This window comes from Pelodiscus sinensis, unplaced genomic scaffold (genome assembly GCF_049634645.1).
Source record: "Pelodiscus sinensis isolate JC-2024 unplaced genomic scaffold, ASM4963464v1 ctg63, whole genome shotgun sequence".
Lineage (NCBI taxonomy): Eukaryota > Metazoa > Chordata > Testudines > Trionychidae > Pelodiscus > Pelodiscus sinensis.
In genome coordinates, this window is record NW_027465976.1 from 500,901 (window position 1) to 527,302 (window position 26,402).

A 26,402-nucleotide genomic window follows, 5' to 3' on the forward strand; every position below is an offset into this window, starting at 1 on the left:
CTATAGGCTACAGGTCACATCTGGGACCGTTCCTCAGAGTTGACACCTAACAGGCATGGCTCAGGTTTGGGAATCTCCCCCACACTTTTTGCAGTGAAGTCTGATGCAAAGATTTTGTTTGGCTTCTCCACAGTGGCCTTGCCATGCTCTAGTGCTCCTTTAGCCCCTCAGTCACCTACTGATTGCTAGCAGGGTTCCTGCTTGGGCTGTTTGCTGTTAGTCTTTGTGTCTCCTGTTACTCATCACATTCTCTCTGGCTTGCGTGTGCTACTCCCACGCTTGACTGGCCAGCGTTTGCTCCTTTCAGTTCTCCTCACTCAGGTTTAACTCCCACTTTCTAACCCTTTTGTGCCTTCTCACCTCTGGCCCCGGGGGTGGCCCTGGTGGATGGTGCTGCAGCATGTAGAAGCAAAGCAGGGTAAAGAGGCCAAGGTGCAGACAGCACTGACCCAGCTGGTAACTGCACAGCAAGGCATCCAAATGGTGAGCTTCAGCTGGGGCCCGCCTATGACTGGACCCAAGCAGCCAGGCTGTCCTCCACCAGCCTTTCCCAGGCGTGGGAGCGCTCACAGAAGGGGATCACAGGCTCATGCTGTCTCTGGTGAGAGTCACACTCGGCTTTCACCACACGCAGAGTCAGTGCCTCTGGACAGGGACTGGTGGCAGAGCAGGAGCAGGTGATACAGGCATGGGGGCAGGTGTGGCTGAGGCCCCGTTGTATTAATTTAGATGGAATAAAGGGGCACCACCAACCCAGTCACTGTCCGGCATCAGTGTTACCGAAGGTCAGGCTTTGGCATGCAGACTGGCCTGCTTGGTGCCATGGCAAAGCCTTTAACCCTTTAGTAAAGACACAGACGTCTCCGGGGGGAGGGGGGCCGTGTTAGTCGGTAATTTGGAAGCCGAGTGGCCCTGAAGCACTTTAGAGGCTAACGAGCGTATGTATCCAGAGGGCTGTGCCCATCACGCTCATGGCACCATCTCCACTTGTTCGTCTCTTCGTGCTGTGGAGCCGCTCATCGTCTCTGGGGAGAGCGTGAAATGCAGAGCGGGAAGTAAGGCTGTTGTTTCAGCGCCAGCCCGTTGCCTTTAGCTGGGGGAACCTGCCTGTGTCTGAGCCTCCGCAGTGGCGTTGAAGTCAGCCACTCCGGTCCCTGGGAGCAGAGCAGCTAGTGGAAATGGGCTGGCGAGGGGCTGTTATCGTTAAGGGCTAACCCTGGTTCCCAGAGGGCAAAGCAGTGACGCGAAGAGACAGAAGGCAGCTTCTCTCGATGGAGTGATTCTCATTTGCACCCTCTCTGCTGGAAAGGCAACAGGCACGGCCCGTGGTGTGATCCACTGCCGCACTGGTCAGGCCACTGATTTGAGCTGCCTCTGGGCCCTGTCGCCGAACACATGGTGGCTGGCCAGGCCAGGCTCCTGGAGACGAGGGACTCAGCAAGCCAGAGGGCAGGAAAAAGAGCCGCTGGGGTGAGGAGTGACAGAGGCTCCGGCCCTGGAGGGTGTTTGGGATTTAGCCACAGCTAGCGGAGGTGGTGTTGTCATCCGGGTCCCAGTCGCTGGCCCAGAACGTGTCTCGGGTCTGGAGTGGGAAGAGCCAATGAGGCCCTGCTGGATTCCAGGCTCCGGGAGCAGCTCCTCCCTGGCTGGGCCAGTCTGCTCTGTCCCCAGAGGCTCCTCTCCGTCCTTAGGACCCAGAGAGCAGGGACCGGTCATCTCTCACCTGTCCTGGGACGTTGCTTCCCGGGCCCATTGCCCATGGGGAGCAGGCCGGCTCTGGCCCAGCCGCTGCACTGTGCTAGGAGGCCGCTTTCATCTTTCTTTCCGGGTTGTTGGGGCGCGGTCCCCCACTTTCCACCGTGGAGCTCTCACTCGGGCTGCATCCGTAGGCCCAGTCATTGCCACAGGTGCCACAATCCACCTCCCCTGGGAAGGCCGGTGCCTTTTCCGAACCTGCGTGTGGGCTGCTAGGGCGGGGTGGCCACAGGCTCCTCTCATCCCGTCGAGCGATTCCCACTGGCCGTGTGCAACCCGGCACCACTCCCTGGCCCTGGGAGGACCCAGCCTGCCCCTTTGTCCATCAGGATCACTGCCCTGGGGCGCAGCTCTGCCTTAGCCCCTGCTCCCTGCCTTGGCTCTGGCTCCTCAGGCCCCAGCCTGGCTCTTTGCAACATTCCTCACCCTCTGCTCTTCCTGCAGCTCTCTGATCTCTGCTGTGGGGCAGGCAGGGGCAGGGACGTGCCTGGCTGTTGGGGGGCTACTGCACCCCCTGGCTTGGAGCCCCCCTCTGGTGGGGCGGAGAGGACCGGGCTGCACAGCTGGGGTGTGGTGCAGTGTGTGGGGGGGTGGCTGTAGGGAAAGCGGGTGCTGCAGCATGGCAGGAGTTTTCTCAGTGCCTGGAAAAGTTTCCTGTCTCGGCCTGTGCCATGGGAGAGGGGAGCCGAGTGGCCTGGGGCAGAGCAGGAGGGGGCCAGGCCATGGGGGAGCAGCCCTTGTGGGGGAGGGCTGGTGTGGGCCACTTCCCCATTAGCGACTGTTTAGTTCAGCGTTTTAAATAATTGTGTCCTCGGAATGATATTTAAAATCCATTTGGGAGGCAATGAGGCAGGAAAGTGCCTGTGTGATTGTGATGACGCCGTGCAGGAAGCACCGCACATGCATATTACAAACTCATTACGGGTAATTCGCACGCCCACTCTCGCCTTCGCACACAATTTCTCCCTGATGCTGCTAATGGCCCTGCCCCATCGCACGCTCCCTCGGCTGGCTGCTACCGACCAGGGTGGCGCGGAGCAGAGACAGGGCAGGGCACGCCCAGAGCAGGGCTGGTGCCCACTGCCATGGTGGGAGATGAGGCTGGGGGACAAGTCCAGCAGGTGCCAATGGCTCTGACAGCCCCTCACGAGTCCCCAGCCTGACCCCTCCCCCGGCCATCAGCAGGCAGTGCCCCTGTTCCAGTGCCCCTCTGTGACGTAGTGGGGGTACCTGGCTGGTTTCTATGCTGCTGGCTCTGGGGTAACCCCCACTGGCTGCCGTGGGTACCATGACCCAGCAAAACAGGATGAGTCACTATGCAAACCAGTGGCCAGACACCCCCCTTGGAGAGGAACAAAGGAAGGTGGATGCTGCCCTGGCTGGGGGGCAGGGCTGGAAGAGAGTTAGAGTTGCTGTCTGAGAGCATAGAGAAGACAGCCTAGGGAGAGGAGCTGGAGTTTAGGGGCCCAGTCTCCCCCCAACTCAAGGGGGCCTGAGGCATCCTAGCCCAGCTCTGTGACCAGATTACATCTGTGCTATGCTGTATCCTGGAGAGGCAATAAACTTCCTCTACTCCACCGGCTGGTGCGGTCTGTTTGTGCCATTTCGGGGTGCAGGAGACGGGGGACCCCAACGCGCCGTCACACTGGTGTCAGAAGTGGGATGCACTGCACCCCGTGGATGAAGCTCCCAGCGGCGAGCGACAAGGCGCCGTAGAAGCAAGAGCCCTGGAGCCAGGCGTGCTGGAGACAGAGCGAAGCGGTTCCTGGGAATCGTGGGGCGCTGCAGCACTAGACTGGTGAGTCTGCACCGAGGGACCCAGCGGGCACATGGCCTACGCCCGACTCTTGAAGGCAGAGCTGGTGGGGCTGTGCAGAGAGAGGGGCTTGCCTGTGCGGAAAGCAACCAAGGCCCAGCTGATTGCCCAGCTGGAGGAGAATGACCAGCCACAGGGCCAGGATCTTGTCCCCAGGGGAAGCAGCCAGACCCCCCCTGAGAGTGTGTCAGGCTCAGAGAGGGGGAGTAGCGCTGGAACCCACCGGAGAGATGAGACAGCGTCTCCCGGAAGGCCTGCAAGTAATAGCCCATCTAGGGCAGGGGCCAGCCCAGCGGAGCTGCGGCGGCTGGAGATCCAGCTGCGGATCAAGGAATTGGAAGTAGAGGACCGAGAGAAGGAGCGCCAAGATCGAGAGAGGCAGCGACAGCATGAGCTGGCCATGGCAGAGCGGAGAACCGGCGGGGCACTGGCTGCGCCAAGTGCGGATGGGCCCCAAGGTCCCAGGACTGCCAGACGCTTGGAGAGGCTCGTGGTGGCCCAATTGAAGGACATGGGCGACATAGACAGGTTCCTCAGAGCCTTTGAGAGGGCCTGTGGACTGCAACGGGTTCCCCCAGCTGACTGGCTGCAGGAGCTCATCCCCGCAGTGAGCCAGGAGGCGGCCGGAGTGCTCAGTCAGCTGGAGGACCTACAGCCAGGGGATTACAACCGAGTCAAGGAGGCCCTGCTGCACAACTTCGGGCTGACCCCCGAGATGTACAGGAAGAAGTTCCGGGGGGTGCAGAAAGGGCCACGGGAGACCTATGTGGACCTGGCCTCCCGCCTGGCGCAATACTGCCGCAAGTGGGTGTCTGGAGTCGGAGCCCAGACAGCAGAGGAGCTGCTCAAGCTGGTCATGATGGAGCAGCTCTATGAAGCGTGCCCACCCAAACTGAGGCTGTGGCTCAAGGACCGAAGACCAGAGACCCCCCAGGAGGCCGGGAGACTGGCGGATGAGTTCGTGGAGAGCCGGTCCGGGGGTGAACGGGAGTCCCGGAGAGAAAGAGAATCGCGCAGAGACCGGTTCTTGGTGGAGCAACGGAGAGAGACACCTCCGAGACGAGCCCCAGGGACCAGGACCAGTCATCGATACCCCAGAGAACCAGCCAGGCCCTGGACAGAGACAGCCCAAAGCCTAACTTGCCAGCGCTGTGGGCAAAAAGGCCACAAGAGGGCTCAGTGCACCAGGTCCCAGGACCGGGGACTTTCCAGGGTTAACTGGCTGGGGCGGGAGGAAGGGCAGGCTGTCCCAGAGGCAGGGGCTGGCAGGCAAACCTCAGCTCAGAGAGAGGGGAAGGATGCTCAGTGCACCTCCCCTGGGAGGTCTGATTCTCAGGAGGCGGATTTCTCCGTGTACCGGGTGGGGGCAGGACGGCCCCTGCGGAGCGAGTGCCTCATACCCCTGGAGGTGGATGGTAGGAAGGTGACGGGCTTCTGGGACACGGGGGCGGAGGTGACTCTGGCCCGATCCGACATAGTGGCCCCAGACCAGATACTACCCCACACCCAGCTGACCCTGAAGGGCATAGATGGGTCCCCGTTTAAGGTGCCTGTAGCCCGGGTGCATCTGAAATGGGGGGCGAAGGAAGGCCTCAAGGAAGTGGGGGTGCACCCGCACTTGCCCACCAAGGTGCTGATGGGGAATGACCTAGAGGAGTGGCCCCATGAATCCCAGTGGGCTCTAGTCACTACCCAGAGCCAGAGCCAGCGGGGGTCTGACAACGTGGGTCCAGGGAAGGACTCCTGGCAGCGTCCTCAGGGTCCCATCCCAGCGGACACGAGGTCCAGCCAGGCTGGGACTCCGGACCTAGGCAGAGGTGGGGGACAGGTCCCGATCCCTGCCTCAGCAGCTGAATTCCAGGCTGAGGTGCAGGCAGACCCCTCCTTGCAGAGGCTGAGGGACCAGGCTGGCCTCCGTGCAGCTCAGGCCTGGGGGAGAGGTGGCCAGGAGAGATTCCTGCGGGAGCGTGGACTCCTGTTCCGGGAATGGCTTCCCCCCAGGAAGGCGAGGGCATGGGGGGTCCAGCGGCAGCTAGTCATCCCCCGAAAGTATCGCCTCAAGCTGCTGTATTTGGCCCACGACGTCCCCGTTGGGGGCTACCGGGGGATCCGGAGTACCCGGCTGAGGCTGCTCCAGCACTTCTATTGGCCGGGAATCTTTACAGCTGTGCAGCGGTACTGCCGGTCCTGTGACTCCTGCCAGAGGGGTGGGAAGGCCCAAGACAGTAGGAAAGCAGCTTGGGGGTCTCTACCCCAGATAGAGGACCCTCTGGGCTTGCTGAGAGAGTTATGGGAGGGGAAGACCTCCCTGGATGGAGCGTCGGGGGTGGAAGCCGCCCTGGCTGTCCAGAGAAGGCTCGCTGGGCTCATGGCCCCGGCCCGAGAGACCCTGGCCAGAGGTCAAGGCCAGCGGAAGGGTGGGTGTGACCCCCGAGGACAGGCCTGTGCCAGTCGCCCTGGAGCGGGGCGGCGAGTGGACAGAGGGAAGCCAGCTCATGTGGGGCCTCCCCACGGCCAGCCTGAGTCAAGGGGAGCACCCATGTCCCCAGGGCGGGTTCCCACGCAGAGGACCCGAACTTTCCTAGGTCACGAGCGGAGTGACCCTGCTCAGTTCGCTCTCGGAGGGGGGAGAACTGTGACGTAGTGGGGGTGCCCAGCTGGTTTCTATGCTGCTGGCTCTGGGGTAACCCCCAGTGGCTGCCGTGGGTACCACGACCCAGCAAAACAGGATGAGTCACTATGCAAACCAGTATGGCCAGACACCTCCCATGGAGAGGAACAAAGGAAGGTGGAATGCTGCCCTGGCTGGGGGGCAGGGCTGGAAGGGAGTTAGTTAGTTGCTGGCTGGAAGCATGGAGGAGACAGCCTAGGGGAAGGGGCTGGAGTTTAGGGGCCCAGTCTCCCCCATCTCAAGGGGGCCTGAGGCATCCTAGCCCAGCTCTGTGACCAGATTACATCTGTGCTGTGCTGTATCCTGGAGAGGCAATAAACTTCCTCTATTCCACCGGCTGGTGCAGTCTGTTTGTGCTTTTTCGGGGTGCAGGAGACGGGGGACCCCCAACGCGCCGTCACACCCTCCCCCTCTTCCGGCCAGCAGCAGGCAGTGCCCGTGTTTCAGTGCCCCGCCCCCTCCCCAGCCAGCAGCAGGCAGTGCCCGTGTTCCAGTGCCCCGCCCCCTACCCCGGCCAGCAGCAGGCAGTGCCCGTGTTCCAGTGCCCCGCCCCCTCCCCAGCCAGCAGCAGGCAGTGCCTGTGTTCCAGTGCCCCGCCCCCTCCCCAGCCAGCAGCAGGCAGTGCCCCTGTTCCAGTGCCCCTCCCATGGCCATGTCCGTGCTCCAGACCTCTGCTCTCCGAGGCCCCTTTGTTACTACCAGGCTGTCCCAATGTCTGGTCCCTCTAGGTCAGTGCAGGGGTGTCCCTATGTTCCAGCCCCCCCTCTTTCTGGTCCTCCCCTGCAGGTCCCAGACCCCAAGGCCTTTGGCCTCCCGGCTGCCATGCTGCGGGCGCAGCTCGGGGAGGAGTTCCGGCGCCTGAGGCAGGCTGACTACGAAGCCGAGTACCAGCAGGCTCTGGTGAGCATCCGGGAAGGGCTCTTTGAGGTGGAGGGACCTGACATGAAGGAGGAGATGAAGGAGCAGCTCCGGCAGTGGTTCATTGAGTGCCAGTGAGTGTGTTCTGCTGCTTGGGCCCATTCCCTGCCCCTCCAGTGCCTCACCCGCTCCTGAATGCCCCTGCTGCCCGACTGCCCCAATCTCCCCTTCCCCACCCCATTGCTCTGCAGCCCACCTGCTGACTCCTGGGTCTCCCTGTGGCACTGACCTCTCCCATCCATGCACCCTTCCCAGCCTGCCCGTCCCTCCCTGGGCTCCCTCCCGCCTGGCCCAGAGCCCCAGAGTCCAGCTGGTAGTGGTCTGCTACTGAACCAGCGCCTGGCTTTGCTGCTGGGCGGGCTCATGGCTGAGTGCTGATGTGTGTTTTCCTTCCCCAGTGACCTGACCGGCCGCTTCCCTGAATTCCCCGATGAGGAGCTTGGAGGCTCCAGCATCCTCTTTGCAGAAAAGACGCCTGAGCAGGTAGGAGGGCAGGACCCGAACTGGGGGTGGAGGCTGCTGAGCCTCAGCAGAGTGGGGCCTTTCCTCCCTCGGGGGCATGGCTCCAGTGCCGCCAGGCTGAGGGGAACGGGATCCAGGTCACTGGCTCCAGTGAACAGTGCATGGCCTATGGGCCTTTCACCACTCCGAGGTCCCAGCTCTGCCCCAGCCTCTGCCTTCTGCCCCCTCCCTGGCACTGAGGACTGGCCCCACAGGTCCAAGAAGAGCTGGAGCTGCAGGAAACCGAGGGCCAGAAGAAGAAGGAGAAGACGGCGGAGAAAGAGAAGAGCAAGGAAGGGAAGGCGAAGAAAGGCAAGGACAAGAAACAGGTGAGAGGCAGGGAGCGAGGACCGTGATGGAGGCTCTTGCTCTGGGCAGGACCAGGCACTACGCGGAGGGGTGGGGGGACCATGATGGAGGGTCCTGCAGGATAGCTCTGGGCAGGACCAGGCACTACGTGGAGGGGTGGGGGGACCGTGATGGAGGCTCCTGCTCTGGGCAGGACCAGGCACTACGTGGAGGGGTGGGAGGACCGTGATGGAGGCTCCTGCTCTGGGCAGGACCAGGCACTACGTGGAGGGGTGGGGGGACCGTGATGGAGGGTCCTGCAGGATAGCTCTGGGCAGGACCAGGCACTACGTGGAGGGGTGGGGGGACCGTGATGGAGGGTCCTGCAGGATAGCTCTGGGCAGGACCAGGCACTACGTGGAGGGGTGGGGGGACCGTGATGGAGGGTCCTGCAGGATAGCTCTGGGCAGGACCAGGCACTACGTGGAGGGGTGGGGGGACCGTGATGGAGGGTCCTGCAGGATAGCTCTGGGCAGGACCAGGCACTACATGGAGGGGTGGGGGGACCATGATGGAGGGTCCTGCAGGATAGCTCTGGGCAGGACCAGGCACTACGTGGAGGGGTGGGAGGACCATGATGGAGGGTCCTGCAGGATAGCTCTGGGCAGGACCAGGCACTACGCGGAGGGGTGGGGGGACCATGATGGAGGGTCCTGCAGGATAGCTCTGGGCAGGACCAGGCACTACGTGGAGGGGTGGGGGGACCGTGATGGAGGGTCCTGCAGGATAGCTCTGGGCAGGACCAGGCACTACGCGGAGGGGTGGGGGGACCATGATGGAGGGTCCTGCTCTGGGCAGGACCAGGCACTACGTGGAGGGGTGGGGGGACCGTGATGGAGGGTCCTGCAGGATAGCTCTGGGCAGGACCAGGCACTACGTGGAGGGGTGGGGGGACCGTGATGGAGGGTCCTGCAGGATAGCTCTGGGCAGGACCAGGCACTACGCGGAGGGGTGGGGGGACCATGATGGAGGGTCCTGCTCTGGGCAGGACCAGGCACTACGTGGAGGGGTGGGGGGACCGTGATGGAGGGTCCTGCAGGATAGCTCTGGGCAGGACCAGGCACTACGTGGAGGGGTGGGAGGACCGTGATGGAGGCTCCTGCAGGATAGCTCTGGGCAGGACCAGGCACTACGTGGAGGGGTGGGGGGACCGTGATGGAGGGTCCTGCAGGATAGCTCTGGGCAGGACCAGGCACTACGTGGAGGGGTGGGGGGACCATGATGGAGGCTCCTGCAGGATAGCTCTGGGCAGGACCAGGCACTACGTGGAGGGGTGGGGGGACCGTGATGGAGGGTCCTGCAGGATAGCTCTGGGCAGGACCAGGCACTACGTGGAGGGGTGGGGGGACCGTGATGGAGGGTCCTGCAGGATAGCTCTGGGCGGGACCAGGCACTACGTGGAGGGGTGGGGGGACCGTGATGGAGGCTCCTGCTCTGGGCAGGACCAGGCACTACGTGGAGGGGTGGGGGGACCGTGATGGAGGGTCCTGCAGGATAGCTCTGGGCAGGACCAGGCACTACGTGGAGGGGTGGGGGGACCGTGATGGAGGGTCCTGCAGGATAGCTCTGGGCAGGACCAGGCACTACGTGGAGGGGTGGGGGGACCGTGATGGAGGGTCCTGCAGGATAGCTCTGGGCAGGACCAGGCACTACGCGGAGGGGTGGGGGGACCGTGATGGAGGGTCCTGCAGGATAGCTCTGGGCAGGACCAGGCACTACGTGGAGGGGTGGGGGGACCGTGATGGAGGGTCCTGCAGGATAGCTCTGGGCAGGACCAGGCACTACGCGGAGGGGTGGGGGGACCGTGATGGAGGGTCCTGCAGGATAGCTCTGGGCAGGACCAGGCACTACGTGGAGGGGTGGGGGGACCGTGATGGAGGCTCCTGCTCTGGGCAGGACCAGGCACTACGTGGAGGGGTGGGGGGACCGTGATGGAGGCTCCTGCAGGATAGCTCTGGGCAGGACCAGGCACTACGTGGAGGGGTGGGGGGACCGTGATGGAGGGTCCTGCAGGATAGCTCTGGGCAGGACCAGGCACTACATGGAGGGGTGGGGGGACCGTGATGGAGGGTCCTGCAGGATAGCTCTGGGCAGGACCAGGCACTACGTGGAGGGGTGGGGGGACCGTGATGGAGGGTCCTGCAGGATAGCTCTGGGCAGGACCAGGCACTACGTGGAGGGGTGGGGGGACCGTGATGGAGGGTCCTGCAGGATAGCTCTGGGCGGGACCAGGCACTACGTGGAGGGGTGGGGGGACCGTGATGGAGGGTCCTGCAGGATAGCTCTGGGCGGGACCAGGCACTACGTGGAGGGGTGGGGGGACCGTGATGGAGGGTCCTGCAGGATAGCTCTGGGCAGGACCAGGCACTACGTGGAGGGGTGGGGGGACCGTGATGGAGGGTCCTGCAGGATAGCTCTGGGCAGGACCAGGCACTACGTGGAGGGGTGGGGGGACCGTGATGGAGGGTCCTGCAGGATAGCTCTGGGCAGGACCAGGCACTACGTGGAGGGGTGGGGGGACCGTGATGGAGGGTCCTGCAGGATAGCTCTGGGCGGGACCAGGCACTACGTGGAGGGGTGGGGGGACCGTGATGGAGGCTCCTGCTCTGGGCAGGACCAGGCACTACGTGGAGGGGTGGGGGGACCGTGATGGAGGGTCCTGCAGGATAGCTCTGGGCAGGACCAGGCACTACGTGGAGGGGTGGGGGGACCGTGATGGAGGGTCCTGCAGGATAGCTCTGGGCAGGACCAGGCACTATGCGGAGGGGTGGGGGGACCGTGATGGAGGGTCCTGCAGGATAGCTCTGGGCAGGACCAGGCACTACGTGGAGGGGTGGGGGGACCGTGATGGAGGGTCCTGCAGGATAGCTCTGGGCAGGACCAGGCACTACGTGGAGGGGTGGGGGGACCGTGATGGAGGGTCCTGCAGGATAGCTCTGGGCAGGACCAGGCACTACGCGGAGGGGTGGGGGGACCGTGATGGAGGGTCCTGCAGGATAGCTCTGGGCAGGACCAGGCACTACGCGGAGGGGTGGGGGGACCGTGATGGAGGGTCCTGCAGGATAGCTCTGGGCAGGACCAGGCACTACGTGGAGGGGTGGGGGGACCGTGATGGAGGGTCCTGCAGGATAGCTCTGGGCAGGACCAGGCACTACGCGGAGGGGTGGGGGGACCGTGATGGAGGGTCCTGCAGGATAGCTCTGGGCAGGACCAGGCACTACGCGGAGGGGTGGGGGGACCGTGATGGAGGGTCCTGCAGGATAGCTCTGGGCAGGACCAGGCACTACGTGGAGGGGTGGGGGGACCATGATGGAGGCTCCTGCAGGATAGCTCTGGGCAGGACCAGGCACTACGTGGAGGGGTGGGGGGACCATGATGGAGGCTCCTGCAGGATAGCTCTGGGCAGGACCAGGCACTACGCGGAGGGGTGGGGGGACCGTGATGGAGGGTCCTGCTCTGGGCAGGACCAGGCACTACGTGGAGGGGTGGGGGGACCGTGATGGAGGGTCCTGCAGGATAGCTCTGGGCAGGACCAGGCACTACGTGGAGGGGTGGGGGGACCATGATGGAGGGTCCTGCAGGATAGCTCTGGGCAGGACCAGGCACTACGCGGAGGGGTGGGGGGACCGTGATGGAGGGTCCTGCAGGATAGCTCTGGGCAGGACCAGGCACTACGCGGAGGGGTGGGGGGACCGTGATGGAGGGTCCTGCAGGATAGCTCTGGGCAGGACCAGGCACTACGTGGAGGGGTGGGGGGACCGTGATGGAGGGTCCTGCAGGATAGCTCTGGGCAGGACCAGGCACTACGCGGAGGGGTGGGGGGACCGTGATGGAGGGTCCTGCAGGATAGCTCTGGGCAGGACCAGGCACTACGCGGAGGGGTGGGGGGACCGTGATGGAGGGTCCTGCAGGATAGCTCTGGGCAGGACCAGGCACTACGTGGAGGGGTGGGGGGACCATGATGGAGGCTCCTGCAGGATAGCTCTGGGCAGGACCAGGCACTACGTGGAGGGGTGGGGGGACCGTGATGGAGGGTCCTGCAGGATAGCTCTGGGCAGGACCAGGCACTACGTGGAGGGGTGGGGGGACCATGATGGAGGCTCCTGCAGGATAGCTCTGGGCAGGACCAGGCACTACGCGGAGGGGTGGGGGGACCGTGATGGAGGGTCCTGCTCTGGGCAGGACCAGGCACTACGTGGAGGGGTGGGGGGACCGTGATGGAGGGTCCTGCAGGATAGCTCTGGGCAGGACCAGGCACTACGTGGAGGGGTGGGGGGACCATGATGGAGGGTCCTGCAGGATAGCTCTGGGCAGGACCAGGCACTACGTGGAGGGGTGGGGGGACCGTGATGGAGGGTCCTGCAGGATAGCTCTGGGCAGGACCAGGCACTACGTGGAGGGGTGGGGGGACCGTGATGGAGGGTCCTGCAGGATAGCTCTGGGCAGGACCAGGCACTACGTGGAGGGGTGGGGGGACCGTGATGGAGGCTCCTGCAGGATAGCTCTGGGCAGGACCAGGCACTACGTGGAGGGGTGGGGGGACCATGATGGAGGCTCCTGCAGGATAGCTCTGGGCAGGACCAGGCACACGCATTCGCTGTGCCCCAAGGGCCGCCCAGTTCATCTGAGTCATCGCTGCTTTGCCGTTTTCCAGGGAGAAGAGGAAAGTTTGAAGCTGGCTGAGTCCAAGTTCCTGCCCATGATCAGCGAGGGCTCCGCCGAGTATCAGAGTGAGGGGGATCTGAGCTGGGGCCGTGGGGGGTGGAGCTGCTCTGCCCTGTACACACCCAGGGGCTGGGAGCCGGTTAGGGCAGGACTAGCAGTGAGACCCGGCCCTGCCCCTCTTACCTGGCGTGAGGGTGCACTTGTGACTTGTCCTGGTGGGATTGTCCAGCCTGGCCCGGTCACTGGAGTCTAGTCACATTTGCCTGGGCCTTGCTGTGTTGGGCCAAGCCAACTCATCCCCTGTACGGCCCTCCTGTGCCCCTCAGCCCCTGACCCCTCCACTCTGTGGGCAGGGGAAGCGCATGCACGAGCAGGGAATGACTAGCACAGAGCTCGCACGCCAGCGCATGCCTTCCCTGCCCAGCCGGGGGCGTGTCCCAGGTCACTCACGTGTTCACGCTGGGGAGCTGCTCTGCCCTTGTTTGGGCACGAGTCGCTACAGGGCTGCTGTGTCGCCAAGCCCAGGCAGGCTGCTCTGAGCTCCTGGGACCTCTCTGCTCAGAGCCGCGCTGTCACGGGGCGTTAGACAGTCCGCAGGTGCCTGCAGGGCACAGCTCGCTGCTGCCGGGGCACGCACAGAACTGGGCACTGAAGTCTGGCCTAACAGGATTTCCCCATGAAGTGGAGCTAGAAATGCCCCTGGTTATTGTGTGGTTGTAATTGGGGGGCAGGGTGGTGATTGAGGAGGGGGAAGTTAGAATATAAGAACGGCCAAACTGGGTTAGACCAAAGGTCCATCGAGCTCCATGTCCTGTGTGCCCATAGAGGCCAATGCCAGGTGCCCCAAAGGAAGGGATCACAACAGGTAATCCTCACGTGGTCCCTCCCCTGTCACCCACTGTGATGACGGGTTGGGGTTCCCCCATCTCCTGCACCCCTGAAATGGCATGAACAGACTCCACCAGCCAGTAGAATAGAGGGAGTTTATTGCTTCTCCAGGATACAGCACAGCACAGATGTCATCAGGTTACAAGGCAGGCCTAGGAGGCCTCAGCCCCCCTTGATATGGGGCAGGGGTCTCGGCTTCTAAACCCCCCAGCCTTTGCTGAGGCTGCTTCCTCCATGCTCCCAGACAGAAAACTAACTCACTCTCCTCCAGCCCTGCCCCCCAGCCAGGGCAGCATCCACCTTCCTTTGTTCCTCTCCATGGGGGGTGTCTGGCCATACCGGTTGAGAGGTCCCTTTGCATAGTGACTCATCCTGTTTTGCTGGGTCGTGGTACCCACGGCAGCCCGTGGGGGTTACCCCAGAGCCAGCAGCATAGAAACCAGCCAGGTACCCCCACTACGTCACAGTTCTCCCCCCTCCGAGAGCGAACTGAGCAGGGTCACTCCGCTCGTGACCTAGGGAAGTTCGGGTCCTCTGCGTGGGAACCCGCCCTGGGGACATGTGTGCTCCCCTTGACTCGGGCCGGCCGTGGCGAGGCCCCACATGAATTGGCTTCCCTCTGTCCACTCGCCGCACCGCTCCAGGACGACTGGCACAGGCCTGTCCTCGGGGGTCACACCCACCCTTCCGCTGGCCTTGATCTCTGGCCAGGGTCTCTCGGGCCGGGGCCATGAGCCCAGCGAGCCTTCTCTGGGCAGCCAGGGAAGCTTCCACACCCGACGATCCATCCAGGGGGGTCTTCCCCTCCCATAACTCTCTCAGCGAGCCCAGGGGGTCCTCTATATGGGGTAGGGACCCCCAAGCAGCTTTCCTCCTGTCTTGGGCCTTCCCGCCCCTCTGGCAGGAGTCACAGGACCGGCAGTACCGCTGCACCGCTGCAAACATCCACGGACAGTAGAAGTGTTGGAGCAGCCTCAGCCGGGTGCTCCGGATCCCCGGTGGCCCGCAACAGGGACGTCGTGGGCCAAATACAGCAGCTTGAGGCGATGCTTTTGGGGAACGACCAGCTACCGCTGGACCCCCCATGCCCTCACATTCCTGGGGGGAAGCCATTCACGGAACAGGAATCCCTGCTCCCACAGGAATCTCTCCTGGCCACCTCTCCCCAGGGGCTGAGCTGCACGGAGGCCAGCCTGGTCTGCCTGCACCTCAGCCTGGAATTCAGCTGCTGAGGCAGGGATCGGGACTTGTCCCCCACCTTTACCTAGGTCCGGAGTCCCAGTCTGGCTGGACCCCGTGTCCACTGGGATGGGACCCTGAGGACTCTGCCGGGAGTCCTTCCCTGGACCCATGTTTCCAGCCCCTCGTTGGCTCTGGCTCCGGGTAGTGACTAGAGCCCGCTGGGATTCATGGGGCCACTCATCTAGGTCACCCCCCATCAGCACCTCGGTGGGCAAGTGCGGGTGCACCCCCACTTCCTTGAGGCTTTACTTCGCCCCCCATTTCAGATGCACCCTGGCTACAGGCACCTTAAACGGGGACCCATCTATGCCCTTCAGGGTCAGCTGGGTGTGGGGTAGTATCCGGTCTGGGGCCACTATGTCGGATCGGGCCAGAGTCACCTCCACCCCCGTGTCCCAGAAGCCCATCACCTTCTTACCATCCACCTCCAGGGTATGAGGCACTCGCTCCGCAGGGGCCGTCCTGCCCCCACCCGGTACACGGAGAAATCCGCCTCCTGAGAATCAGACCTCCCAGGGGAGGTGCACTGAGCATCCTTCCCCTCTCTCTGAGCTGAGGTTTGCCTGCCAGCCCCTGCCTCTGGGGCAGCCTGTCCTTCCTCCCGCCCCAGCCAGTTAACCCTGGAAAGTCCCCGGTCCTGGGACCTGGTGCACTGAGCCCTCGTGTGGCCTTTTTGCCCACAGCGATGCCAAGTTGGGCTTTGGGCTGTCTCTGTCCAAGCCCTGGCTGGTTCTCTGGGGCACAGACGACCTGTTCCTTGGGCTCGCCTCATACTTGACTCCCTCCATCGCTCAGCCGAGATCCGGTCTCTGCGAGATTCCCTTTCTCTCCGGGACTCCCGTTCACACCCGGACCGGCTCCCCATGAACTCATCTGCCAGTCTCCCGGCCTCTTGGGGGTTCTCTGGTCTCCGGTCCTTGAGCCACAGCCTCAGTTTGGGTGGGCACGCTTCATAGAACTGCTCCATCATGACCAGCTTGAGCAGCTCCTCTGCGGTCTGGGCTCCGACTCCAGACACCCACTTGCGGCAGTATTGCGCCAGGCGGGAGGCCAGGTCCACATAGGTCTCCCGTGGCCCTTTCTGTACCCCCCGGAACTTCTTCCTGTACATCTCGGGGGTCAGCCCGAAGTTGTGCAGCAGGGCCTCCTTGACTCGGTTGTAATCCCCTGGCTGTAGGTCCTCCAGCTGACTGAGCACTCCGGCCACCTCCTGGCTCACTGCGGGGATGAGCTCCTGCAGCCAGTCAGCTGGGGGAACCCGTTGCAGTCCACAGGCCCTCTCAAAGGAGCTGAGGAACCCGTCTATGTCGCCGTTGTCCTTCAACTGGGCCACCACAAGCCTCTGCAAGCACCTGGCAGTCCCGGGACCCTGGTGCCCATCCACTCTTGGTGCAGCCGGTGCCCCGCCAGTTCTCCGCTCTGCCATGGCCAACTCATGCTGTTGCCGCCTCTCTCGGTCCTGGCGGTCCCTCTCTCGGTCCTGGCGCTCCCTCTCTCGGTCCTCTACTTCCAATTCCTTCATCCGCAGCTGGATCTCCAGCCGCCGCAGCTCCGCTGGGCTGGCCCCTGCCCTAGATGGGCTACAGCTTGCAGGCCTCCTGGGGGAAGCTGTCTCATCTCTCTGGTGGGTTCCAGTGCTCCTCCCCCCCTCTGAGCCTGACACACTCTCAGGAGGGGTCTGGCTGCTCCCCCTGGGGACAAGATCCTGGCCCTGTGGCTGGTCATTCTCTTCCAGCCGGGCAATCAGCTGGGCCTTGGTTGCTTTCCGCACAGGCAAGCCCCTCTCTCTGCACAGCTTCACCAGCTCTGCCTTCAAGAGTCGGGCGTAGGCCATCTGCCCGCTGGGTCCCTCGGTGCAGACTCACCAGTCTAGTGCTGCAGCGCCCCACGATTCCCAGGAACCGCTTCGCTCTGTCTCCAGCATGCCTGGCTACCGGGCTCTAGCTTTACTGCGCCTTGTCGCTCACCGCTGGAAGCTCCATTCACGGGGTGCAGTGCATCTCACTTCTGACACCAGTGTGACGGCGTGTTGGGGGTTCCCCGTCTCCTGCACCCCCGAAATGGCACAAACAGACACCACCAGCCAGTAGAATAGAGGTGGTTTATTGCTTCTCCAGGATATAGCACAGCACAGATGTCATCAGGTTACAGGGCAGGCCTAGGATGCCTCAGCCCCCCTTGATATAGGGCAGGGGTCTCGGCTTCTTAACCCCCCAGCCTGTTGCTGAGGCTGCTTCCTCCATGCTCCCAGACAGAAAACTAACTCATTCTCCTCCAGCCCTGCCCCCCAGCCAGGGTAGCATCCACCTTCCTTTGTTCCTCCCCATGGGGGGTGGCTGGTCAGACAGGTTGAGACACCCTTTGCATAATGACTCATCCTGTTTTGCTGGGCCATGGTACCAACTGCAGCCCGTGGGGGTTACCCCAGAGCCAGCAGCATAGAAACCAGCCAGATACCCCCACTACGTCACACCCACCACCAAAGAAACCGAGGCTAAGGACACCATTCCTACCCATCCTGGCTAACAGCCATTGATGGACACAACCTCCATGAATCTGTCCAGCTCTTTCTTGAAGCCTGTTAAAGTCCTTGTCTTTGCAACATCCTATGGCAAGGAGTTCCACAGGTTGACTGCGCACTGAATGAAGAAAAATTTCCTTTGTTTTTTTTTAAACCTGCTGCCTATTAATTTCATTTGATGAGCCCTAGTTCCTATGTTATGAGAACAAGTAAATAACGTTTACTTATTCACTTTTTCCACCCCCATCATGCTTTTATAGACCTCTATCTTATCCCTCCTTAGTCTCCTCTTTTCTAAGCTGAAAACTCATCTAGAATGATAGAGGAGGTATCTGAGCCTTTAGCTATCATATTTGAAAAATCATGGAAGTTGGGAGAGATTCCAGAAGACTGGAAAAGGGCAAATCTAGTGCCCATCTATAAAAAGGGAAATAAGAACAACCCAAGAAACTATAGAGCAGTCAGTTTAACTTTTATGCCAGGAAAGATAATGGAGCAAATAATTAAGGAATCATCTGCAAACACTTGGAAGATAATAAGGTGTTAGGTATCAGCCAACATGGATTTGTAAAGAACAAATCACGTCAAACCAATCTGCTAGCTTTCTTTGATAGGCTAATGAGTCTTGTGAATAAGGGAGAAGCAGTGGTCGTGGGATACCTACACTTTAGCAAGGCATTTGAAACGGTCTCGCATGATAGTTTTATCAATACACTAGGCAACTACAACTTAGATGGGGCTACTATAAGGTGGGTGCATAACTGGCTGGATAACCGTTCTCAGAGGCCTTGTCTAAACTACTGCCCCTCTGTCAGCAGAGGGATGTAAATTAGACGTTTTGAAAATGCAAGTGAAGCGGGGATTTAAATATCCCACGCTTCATTTGTATAATCGTGTTCTGGAGCTGTTTCAAACAAGTGCCATTTCGAAACTGAAACCACAGTTTAGACGCGGGTTTTTTTATACAGTTTTTTTAGACACATTTTTTTTTTAAAACAGGGCGCTTTATTGAAAGATCCTATACTTCTCCTAAACTGCTGTTTCAGTTTCGAAATGGTGCCAGAACGCGATTATGCAAATGAAGCACGGGATATTTAAATCCCCACTTCATTTGCACATTCAAAACAGAGGGGTGTAGTTTAGATGTAGCCAGAGAGTAGTTATTAACGGTTCACAGGCGTGCTAGACAGGCACAAGTGGGGTTCCACGGGGGTCTGTTCTGGGACCAGCTGTTCAGTGTCTTCATCAGCGATTTAGATATCAGCACAGAGAGGACGCTTCTTAAGTTTCCGGATGATCCCAAGCTGGGAGGGGCTGCGAGTGCTTTAGAGGAGAGGGGCAGAATTCAAAATGATCGGGAGAAATTGGCTGAGGTAAACAGGACGAAGTTCGATAAGGACCAATGCAAAGTGCTCCACTTAGGAAGGAACAATCAGTCTCACACACACAGAATGGGAAGCGACTGTCTAGAAAGGAGTACGGCAGAAAGGGATCTAGGGGTCAGAGTGGACCACAAGCTAAATATGAGTCAACAGTGTCACACTGTGGCAAGTATCAGAGGGGTAGCTGTGTTAGTCTGGTGAAGTGGGTTTTTGCATCTGATGAAGTGGGTCTTTACCCACGAAACCTTATGCTCCAATGCATCTGTTAGGCTATAAGGCTGTGTCTAGACTACATGCCTCTGTCGTCAGAGGCATGTAGATTAGACACATAGGCAAAGGCAAATGAAGCCGCGATTTAAATGATCGCGGCTTCATTTACATTTACATGGCTGCTGCGCTGAGCCGACAAACAGCTGATCAGCTGTTTGTCCGCTCAGCGCGCTAGTCTGGACGCTCCCCTGCCGACATCAAAGCCCTTTGTCGGCAGCCCTGTTATTCCTCATGGGATGAGGTTTACCGGGGCTGCCGACAAAGGGCTTTGATGTCGGCAGGGGAGCGTCCAGACTAGCGCGCTGAGTGGACAAACAGCTGATCAGCTCTTTGTCGGCTCAGCACGGCAGCCATGTAAATGTAAATGAAGCCGCGATCATTGAAATTGCGGCTTCATTTACTTTTGCCAAACAACAAATCTACATGGCTCCGTCGACACAGTCATGTAGTTTAGACGTACCCTAAGGTGCCACAGGACTCCTTGTCACACTGTGGCAAGAAAAGCAAACATGATTCTGGGATGCATTAACAGGTGTGTCATGAGCAAAATGCGAAAAGTCATTCTTCCGCTCTACTCTGCGCTGGTTAGGCCTCAGTTGGAATATTGTGTCCAGTTCTGAGCACCACATTTCACGAAAGATGTGGAGAAACTGGAGAAGGTCCAGAGAAGAGCAACAAGAATGACTGAAGGTCTAGAAAACATGAGCTATGAGGAAGGCTGAAAGAATCGGGCTTGTTTAGTTTAGAAAGGAGAAGACTGAGAGGGGACATGAGAGTCGTTTTCAAGTATCTAAAAGGGTGTCACAAAGAGGAGGGAGACAAATTGTTGTCCTTGGCCTCTGAGGATAGAACAAGCAGCAATGGGCTTAAACTGCAGCAATGGAGGTTCAGGTTGGACATTAGGAAAAAGTTCCTGCCTGTCAGGGTGGTCAGACACTGGAATAAATTGCCCAGGGAGGTTGTGGAAGCTCCGTCTCTGGAGATATTTAATTGCAGGTCAGACAGACACTTATCCGGGATGGTCTAGACCAGGGGTGGGCAAAAGGGCCTCTGCAGGCTGGATTCGGCCCACCAAGAGGATTGATCCGGCCCACGGAGGCCCTGCTGCTCAATTAAGGCCTGGGGGCAGGGGACAGCTCAAAACTTCCTCCTTCCTTGTGAGGTGCACCCAGCACTTCAAAGTGCCACATGCTCCTTGCAGGGTGGGAGGCTTCGCGTGCTCCCCCTGCCCAGAGGCCAGTCGGCTTGCGGGTGGGGAGCCTGTAAGGTCTCCTCCTGCCCTGCAAGGGGTGTGTCATACTTTGAAGCGCCATGTGCTCCTCACAGGGCAGGAGGAGGCTCCTCGTGCCCTCAGGGCCTGGGGTGGAGGAGCGTGAGAAGCCTCTTCCTGCCCTGCCAGGGGAATGGGTGCCTAGTGGGAAGGGGGGGCAAAGGGGCTCCCTACCCCCGACCAATCATGGTCTGGGGGTGGGGTAGCCCAGAAGCATCCTGGACCCGCCCCTTCTGGTTTAGGCCGTGCCCCTTCTGGGGTGGCCCCCAGCCAAAAATTATTAAAAACTTACCATTTTTGAAGTGGCCTCTGGCCAAAAATTATTGCCCACCCCTGATCTAGATGGTGCTTGGTCCTGCCATGTGGGCAAGGGATTGGACTTGACGACCTCTCAAGATCCCTTCCAGTTCTAGTGTTTTAGGGTTCTCTATCTCCTAGTCTTTTTAATCTCTCTTCATATGGGACCTGTTCCAGACCCCTCATCATTTCTGTTGCCCTTTTCTGAACCTTTTCCTGTGCCCATAGATCTTTTTTGAGGTAAGAAGACCACATCTGTACCCAGTATTCAGGATGTGGGCGTCCCATGGTTTTATACAGGGGCAATAAGATGTTTTCTGTTTTATTCTCTGTCCCTTTTCAAATGATTCCTAACATTCTGTTGGTTTTTTGATTTCCACTGCACACCAAGTGGATGTTTTCAGGGAATTATCCACAATTGCTCCAAGATCTCTCTCTTGAGTAGTGTGACGTAGTGGGGGTACCTGGCTGGTTTCTATGCTGCTGGCTCTGGGGTAACCCCCACTGGCTGCCGTGGGTACCAGGACCCAGCAAAACAGGATGAGTCACTATGCAAACCAGTGGCCAGACACCCCCCATGGAGAGGAACAAAGGAAGGTAGAGGCTACCCTGGCTGGGGGGCAGGGCTGGAAGAGAGTGAGTTTAGTTGCTGGCTGGGAGCATGGAGGAGACAGCCTAGGGAAAGGGGCTGGAGTTTAGGGGCCCAGTCTCCCCCATCTCAAGGGGGCCTGAGGCATCCTAGCCCAGCTCTGTGACCAGATTACATCTGTGCTGTGCTGTATCCTGGAGAGGCAATAAACTTCCTCTATTCCGCTGGCTGGTGCAGTCTGTTTGTGCCATTTCGGGGTGCAGGAGACGGGGGACCCCCAACGTGCCGTCACAAGTAGTTATAGTAAATTAGTCCCCATCATATTGTATGTATAGTTGGGTTTATTTTTTCCAATTTGCATTACTTCACATTTATCAACATTCAATTTAATTTGCCATTTTGTTGCCCAATCACTCAGTTTTGTGAGATCTGTTTGAAGCTCTTCACAGTCTGCTTTGGTCTGAACTATCTTGAGCAGTTTGGTATCATTGGCAAATTTTGCCACCTCCCTGTTTACCCCTTTTTCCTCATCATTTATAAATAAGTTTATAGGATTGGTCCCAGGACAGACCCTTGAGGGACCCCACTAGTTACCTCTCTCCACTCTGAAAACTGACCATTTATTCCTACCCTTTGTTTCCTGTCTTTTAACCAGGTACCAGTCCATGAAAGGACCTTCCCTCTTATCCCATGACACCTTATTTTGCTTAAGAGCCTTTGGTGAAGGACCTTGTGAAAGGCTTGCTAGACTTCTAAGTCACTGGATCCCCCTTGTCCACATGTGTGTTGATCCCCTCAAAGAACTCGAGCAGATTTGTAAGGCAGGATTTCGAAACCATGTCGACTTTCCCCCGACAAATTGTGTTCATCCATGTGACTGGCAATTTTATTCTTTCCTATCGTTTCAGCCACTTTGCCCAGTACTGACGTTACTGTACAGCCTGACCGGACTGTAATTGCCAGGGTCCCCGCTAGAGCTCTTTTTAAAGTTGCTCTGCGAGAGACTCTCTGTGATAACATGGTCTACTCTGTGAGACGAGGGAGCCTTCTGGGAAAGCCCCCAGTTCCCCAGGGGGAGAGACAGGCCAGCAGATCTGGGAGGGGCAAAAGCAGCGCCTGACCTGCCTCCTTCTCTGCAGCTGTCTGGGGCAATCAGGATGAGTTGGACAACTTGGAGCCTCATTACGAGCTAGAGCTGATGAAAGCCCAGCAGAGGAAGGAGGTTGAGACGGAGCTGCGCCTGCAAGTGAGGAGCAGGAGCCCAGCCATGCTGGGGCACCAGGAGCCTCGGTGTCTGAGCAGTCACTGCCCAGGGACCCCTCCTGGGGGGGGGGTTCTGAGCTCGCCTGGGTCGGGAGGTGAGGGTGTGGGGGGCTCCCTGGTCTGAGGGGTAATTGCCTGTTGTCCAGGGGGCGGGGAGCTGTCTGCTTTAGGGGAGCCAGGGTTCTGAGCTCACCTGGGTTGGGTGCTGAGGGTGCGGGGGGCTCCCCGGTCTGAGGGGTAATTGCCTGTTGTCCAGGGGGCGGGGAGCTGTCTGCTTTAGGGGAGCCAGGGTTCTGAGCTTGCCTGGTTCAGGGGCGCTGAGGGTGCCCGGGCTGACGGGTAATTATTGCCTGTTGTCCAGGGGCTCCCCGGGCTCCAGCGCGAGCTGGGCGCTGGCTCAAGGTTGGGTGGGTTTTTAGAATTGCTGTGGACTGAGGCCCAAGGCTGCTCTTGCTCAAGATGGCAGCCAGGCCCCGGTAGCCCTTGTGGGGGCTGTGGGGCTGCCCCTAGAGAGGCCAGCGTTGGTTCCCCTCATGCGCAGTGGGACAGAAGCGGTCGAGGCTGACCGGCTGCTGGTCCCCATGCATCCCAAGCAGAAGGTGGGGGGGGGGAGCGGGAGCCTGAGAGGAGAGAAGATGTGGGGCAGAGGGATGTTGCCTGGCCCCAGCTGCTGTTTTGGGGGCACTCCCCACTCAGGTGGATGAGCTGATGCGAGAGGAATTGCAGCGACTGAAGCTGGCTGTGGATCGCGAGGAGGGGAAATCTCTCAAGGCAAAGAAGAGCAGCAAGGTCAGAGACATTCTGCACCCCAGGCCTCCTGCAGGCAAAGGGGCGCCCGGCCAGGGACAGCCCAGGGGCACCGCAGTGAGTGGGGAGAGCGCTGTTCCTGGATCCAAGGGGGGGGAGCTGGCCCTGGAGACAGAGACGGGAGGGGCCTGGGGGCTGGGGCTGCTGGATTTCTGCTCTGAGATGAAGGTTTGTTGTTTTTTCCAAGCAGCCGAAGGGGAAGAAAGGTGGGAAAAAGAAGGAGAAAGATTTAACCCCGGACAGGTACCGGCCCAGACCCCCTGCACGTGGCGAGCCCCTCCCGGCTGCCCTGACCCCGCATGCGCTCCCATGGGCTGGGCACACCCTGCTCCTGCTCCCCATGACTCCCCTCCCTGTGGGGGAGCCCCCAGCACCCCGGTATGGCCTGACCTCTCCAGGCCCCCAGCACCCTGGTATGGCCTGACCTCTCCAGGCCCCCAGCACCCCGGTATGGTCTGACCTCTCCAGGCTCCCAGCACCCCGGTATGGCCTGACCTCTCCAGGCCCCCAGCACCCCGGTATGGCCTGACCTCTCCAGGCCCCCAGCACCCCGGTATGGCCTGACCTCTCCAGGCCCCCAGCACCCCGGTATGGCCTGACCTCTCCAGGCCCCCAGCACCCCGGTATGGCCTGACCTCTCCAGGCCCCCAGCACCCCGGTATGGCCTGACCTCTCCAGGCCCCCAGCACCCCGGTATGGCCTGACCTCTCCAGGCCCCCAGCACCCTGGTATGGCCTGATCTCTCCAGGCCCCCAGCACCCTGGTATGGCCTGACGTCTCCAGGCCCCCAGCACCCTGGTATGGCCTGACCTCTCCAGGCCCCCAGCACCCCGGTATGGCCTGACCTCTCCAGGCCCCCAGCACCCTGGTATGGCCTGACCTCTCCAGGCCCCCAGCACCCCGGTATGGCCTGACCTCTCCAGGCCCCCACGTGCCCTGTCCAGTCCCTGCCAGCCTGGCCCAGGGAACATCCCTGTCTGCACAGAGTGCACGGGCCCCAGCCCTGTGGGGGGAAGCATGGCCAGGACCGGGCTCCTCAGCCCTGCTCCCCCCCAGGACCCTGGATTCTCTGTACGAGGAGCTGGTGCTGCAGGGAATCCTCAAGCAGGCGCCGCACGTCCAGCTGGCTGACTACACGGGTGAGTCTGCCAGGGCCCCAGGCGTAGGAAGGGCTCTCGGGGGTGGGGCACGGGCTGCAAAGGGGGCAGGAGACCTCGCTTCATGCCCCCATAGGCAGAGGAGGTCGAGAGGGGGAGGTGGAGGCCTAGCTCAGCCGGGGTCTCATCACTGGGGGGGATGGGAGGGAGACTGACGCTGTCCCCCTCTTCCCTGCCACTCACGCCTGACTCTCTGGCAGGCGATTTCTGTTACCTGGGCTCTGCCTTGCGCATGGCGGGCATCGAACCCACGCCCTCGGTGACGGACATCAGGCAGAACATCGCCCTGTATGCCATCCTGCGTCTGGGTAAGTGCCTGCCGCCCCTGGGCCTGGGGAAGCGCCAGCCGCCCCTGGGCCCGGGGAAGTGCCCGCCGCCCCTGGGCCCGGGGAAGCGCCCGCCATCCCTGGGTCTGGGGAAGCGCCCGCCGCCCCTGCGCCTGGGGAAGCGCCCGCCTCCCCTGCGCCTGGGGAAGCGCCCGCCGCCCCTGCGCCTGGGGAAGCGCCCGCCGCCCCTGGGCCTGGGGAAGCGCCCGCCTCCCCTGCGCCTGGGGAAGCGCCCGCCGCCCCTGCGCCTGGGGAAGCGCCCGCCGCCCCTGGGTCTGGGGAAGCACCCGCCGCCCCTGGGTCTGGGGAAGTGGCCACCGACCTGGGACCGGGGAAGCGCCCGTCGCCCCTGGGCCCGGGGAAGTGCCCGCCGCCCCTGGGCCCGGGGAAGTGCCCGCCGCCCCTGGGCCCGGGGAAGTGGCCGCCGACCTGGGACCGGGGAAGCGCCCGCCGCCCCTGCGCCTGGGGAAGCGCCCGCCGCCCCTGCGCCTGGGGAAGCGCCCGCCGCCCCTGCGCCTGGGGAAGCGCCCGCCGCCCCTGCGCCTGGGGAAGCGCCCGCCGCCCCTGCGCCTGGGGAAGCGCCCGCCTCCCCTGCGCCTGGGGAAGCGCCCGCCGCCCCTGCGCCTGGGGAAGCGCCCGCCGCCCCTGGGTCTGGGGAAGCGCCCGCCGCCCCTGCGCCTGGGGAAACGCCCATCGCCCCTGGGTCTGGGGAAGCGCCCGCCGCCCCTGCGCCTGGGGAAGCGCCCGCCGCCCCTGCGCCTGGGGAAGCGCCCGCCGCCCCTGCGCCTGGGGAAGCGCCCGCCGCCCCTGGGTCTGGGGAAGCACCCGCCGCCCCTGGGTCTGGGGAAGCGGCCACCGACCTGGGACCGGGGAAGCGCCCGTCGCCCCTGGGCCCGGGGAAGTGCCCGCCGCCCCTGGGCCCGGGGAAGTGCCCGCCGCCCCTGGGCCCGGGGAAGTGGCCGCCGACCTGGGACCGGGGAAGCGCCCGCCGCCCCTGCGCCTGGGGAAGCGCCCGCCGCCCCTGCGCCTGGGGAAGCGCCCGCCGCCCCTGCGCCTGGGGAAGCGCCCGCCGCCCCTGCGCCTGGGGAAGCGCCCGCCTCCCCTGCGCCTGGGGAAGCGCCCGCCGCCCCTACGCATGGGGAAGCGCCCGCCGCCCCTGGGTCTGGGGAAGCGCCCGCCGACCCTGCGCCTGGGGAAACGCCCATCGCCCCTGCACCTGGGGAAGCGCCCGCCGCCCCTGGGTCTGGGGAAGCGCCCGCCGCCCCTGCGCCTGGGGAAGCGCCCGCCGCCCCTGCACCTGGGGAAGCGCCCGCCGTCCCTGGGTCTGGGGAAGTGGCCACCGACCTGGGACCGGGGAAGCGCCCACAGCCCCTGGGTCTGGGGAAGTGGCCACCGACCTGGGACCGGGGAAGCGCCCGCCGCCCCTGCGCCTGGGGAAGCGCCCGCCGCCCCTGCGCCTGGGGAAACGCCCGCTGCCCCTGGGCCCGGGGAAGTGGCCACCGACCTGGGTCTGGGGAAGCGCCCGCCGCCCCTGGGTCTGGGGAAGTGGCCACCGACCTGGGACCGGGGAAGCGCCCGCCGCCCCTGCGCCTGGGGAAACGCCCGCCGCCCCTGGGCCCGGGGAAGTGCCCGTCGCCCCTGCGCCTGGGGAAGCGCCCGCCGCCCCTGCGCCTGGGGAAACGCCCGCCTCCCCTGCGCCTGGGGAAACGCCCGCCG

General features: G+C 61.9%; 1 protein-coding gene across 4 annotated transcripts in view; it reads left to right on the plus strand.

Annotated features, from left to right (window-relative positions):
* DRC11L (dynein regulatory complex subunit 11 like) overlaps positions 1 to 26,402 on the plus strand; it is a 101,575-nt gene that overhangs the window by 54,918 nt on the left and 20,255 nt on the right. For 3 of the 4 annotated variants that reach the window (XM_075917568.1, XM_075917567.1, XM_075917565.1), the window contains 9 exons: positions 7,029 to 7,234; positions 7,559 to 7,643; positions 7,877 to 7,990; positions 12,664 to 12,739; positions 22,273 to 22,379; positions 23,093 to 23,185; positions 23,391 to 23,446; positions 24,260 to 24,342; positions 24,561 to 24,668. In XM_075917568.1, coding sequence (XP_075773683.1) covers positions 7,029 to 7,234; positions 7,559 to 7,643; positions 7,877 to 7,990; positions 12,664 to 12,739; positions 22,273 to 22,379; positions 23,093 to 23,185; positions 23,391 to 23,446; positions 24,260 to 24,342; positions 24,561 to 24,668 — 928 coding nt within the window. The remainder of the gene's footprint in view (positions 1 to 7,028; positions 7,235 to 7,558; positions 7,644 to 7,876; positions 7,991 to 12,663; positions 12,740 to 22,272; positions 22,380 to 23,092; positions 23,186 to 23,390; positions 23,447 to 24,259; positions 24,343 to 24,560; positions 24,669 to 26,402) is intronic. The other variant, XM_075917566.1, reaches the window with a different exon arrangement.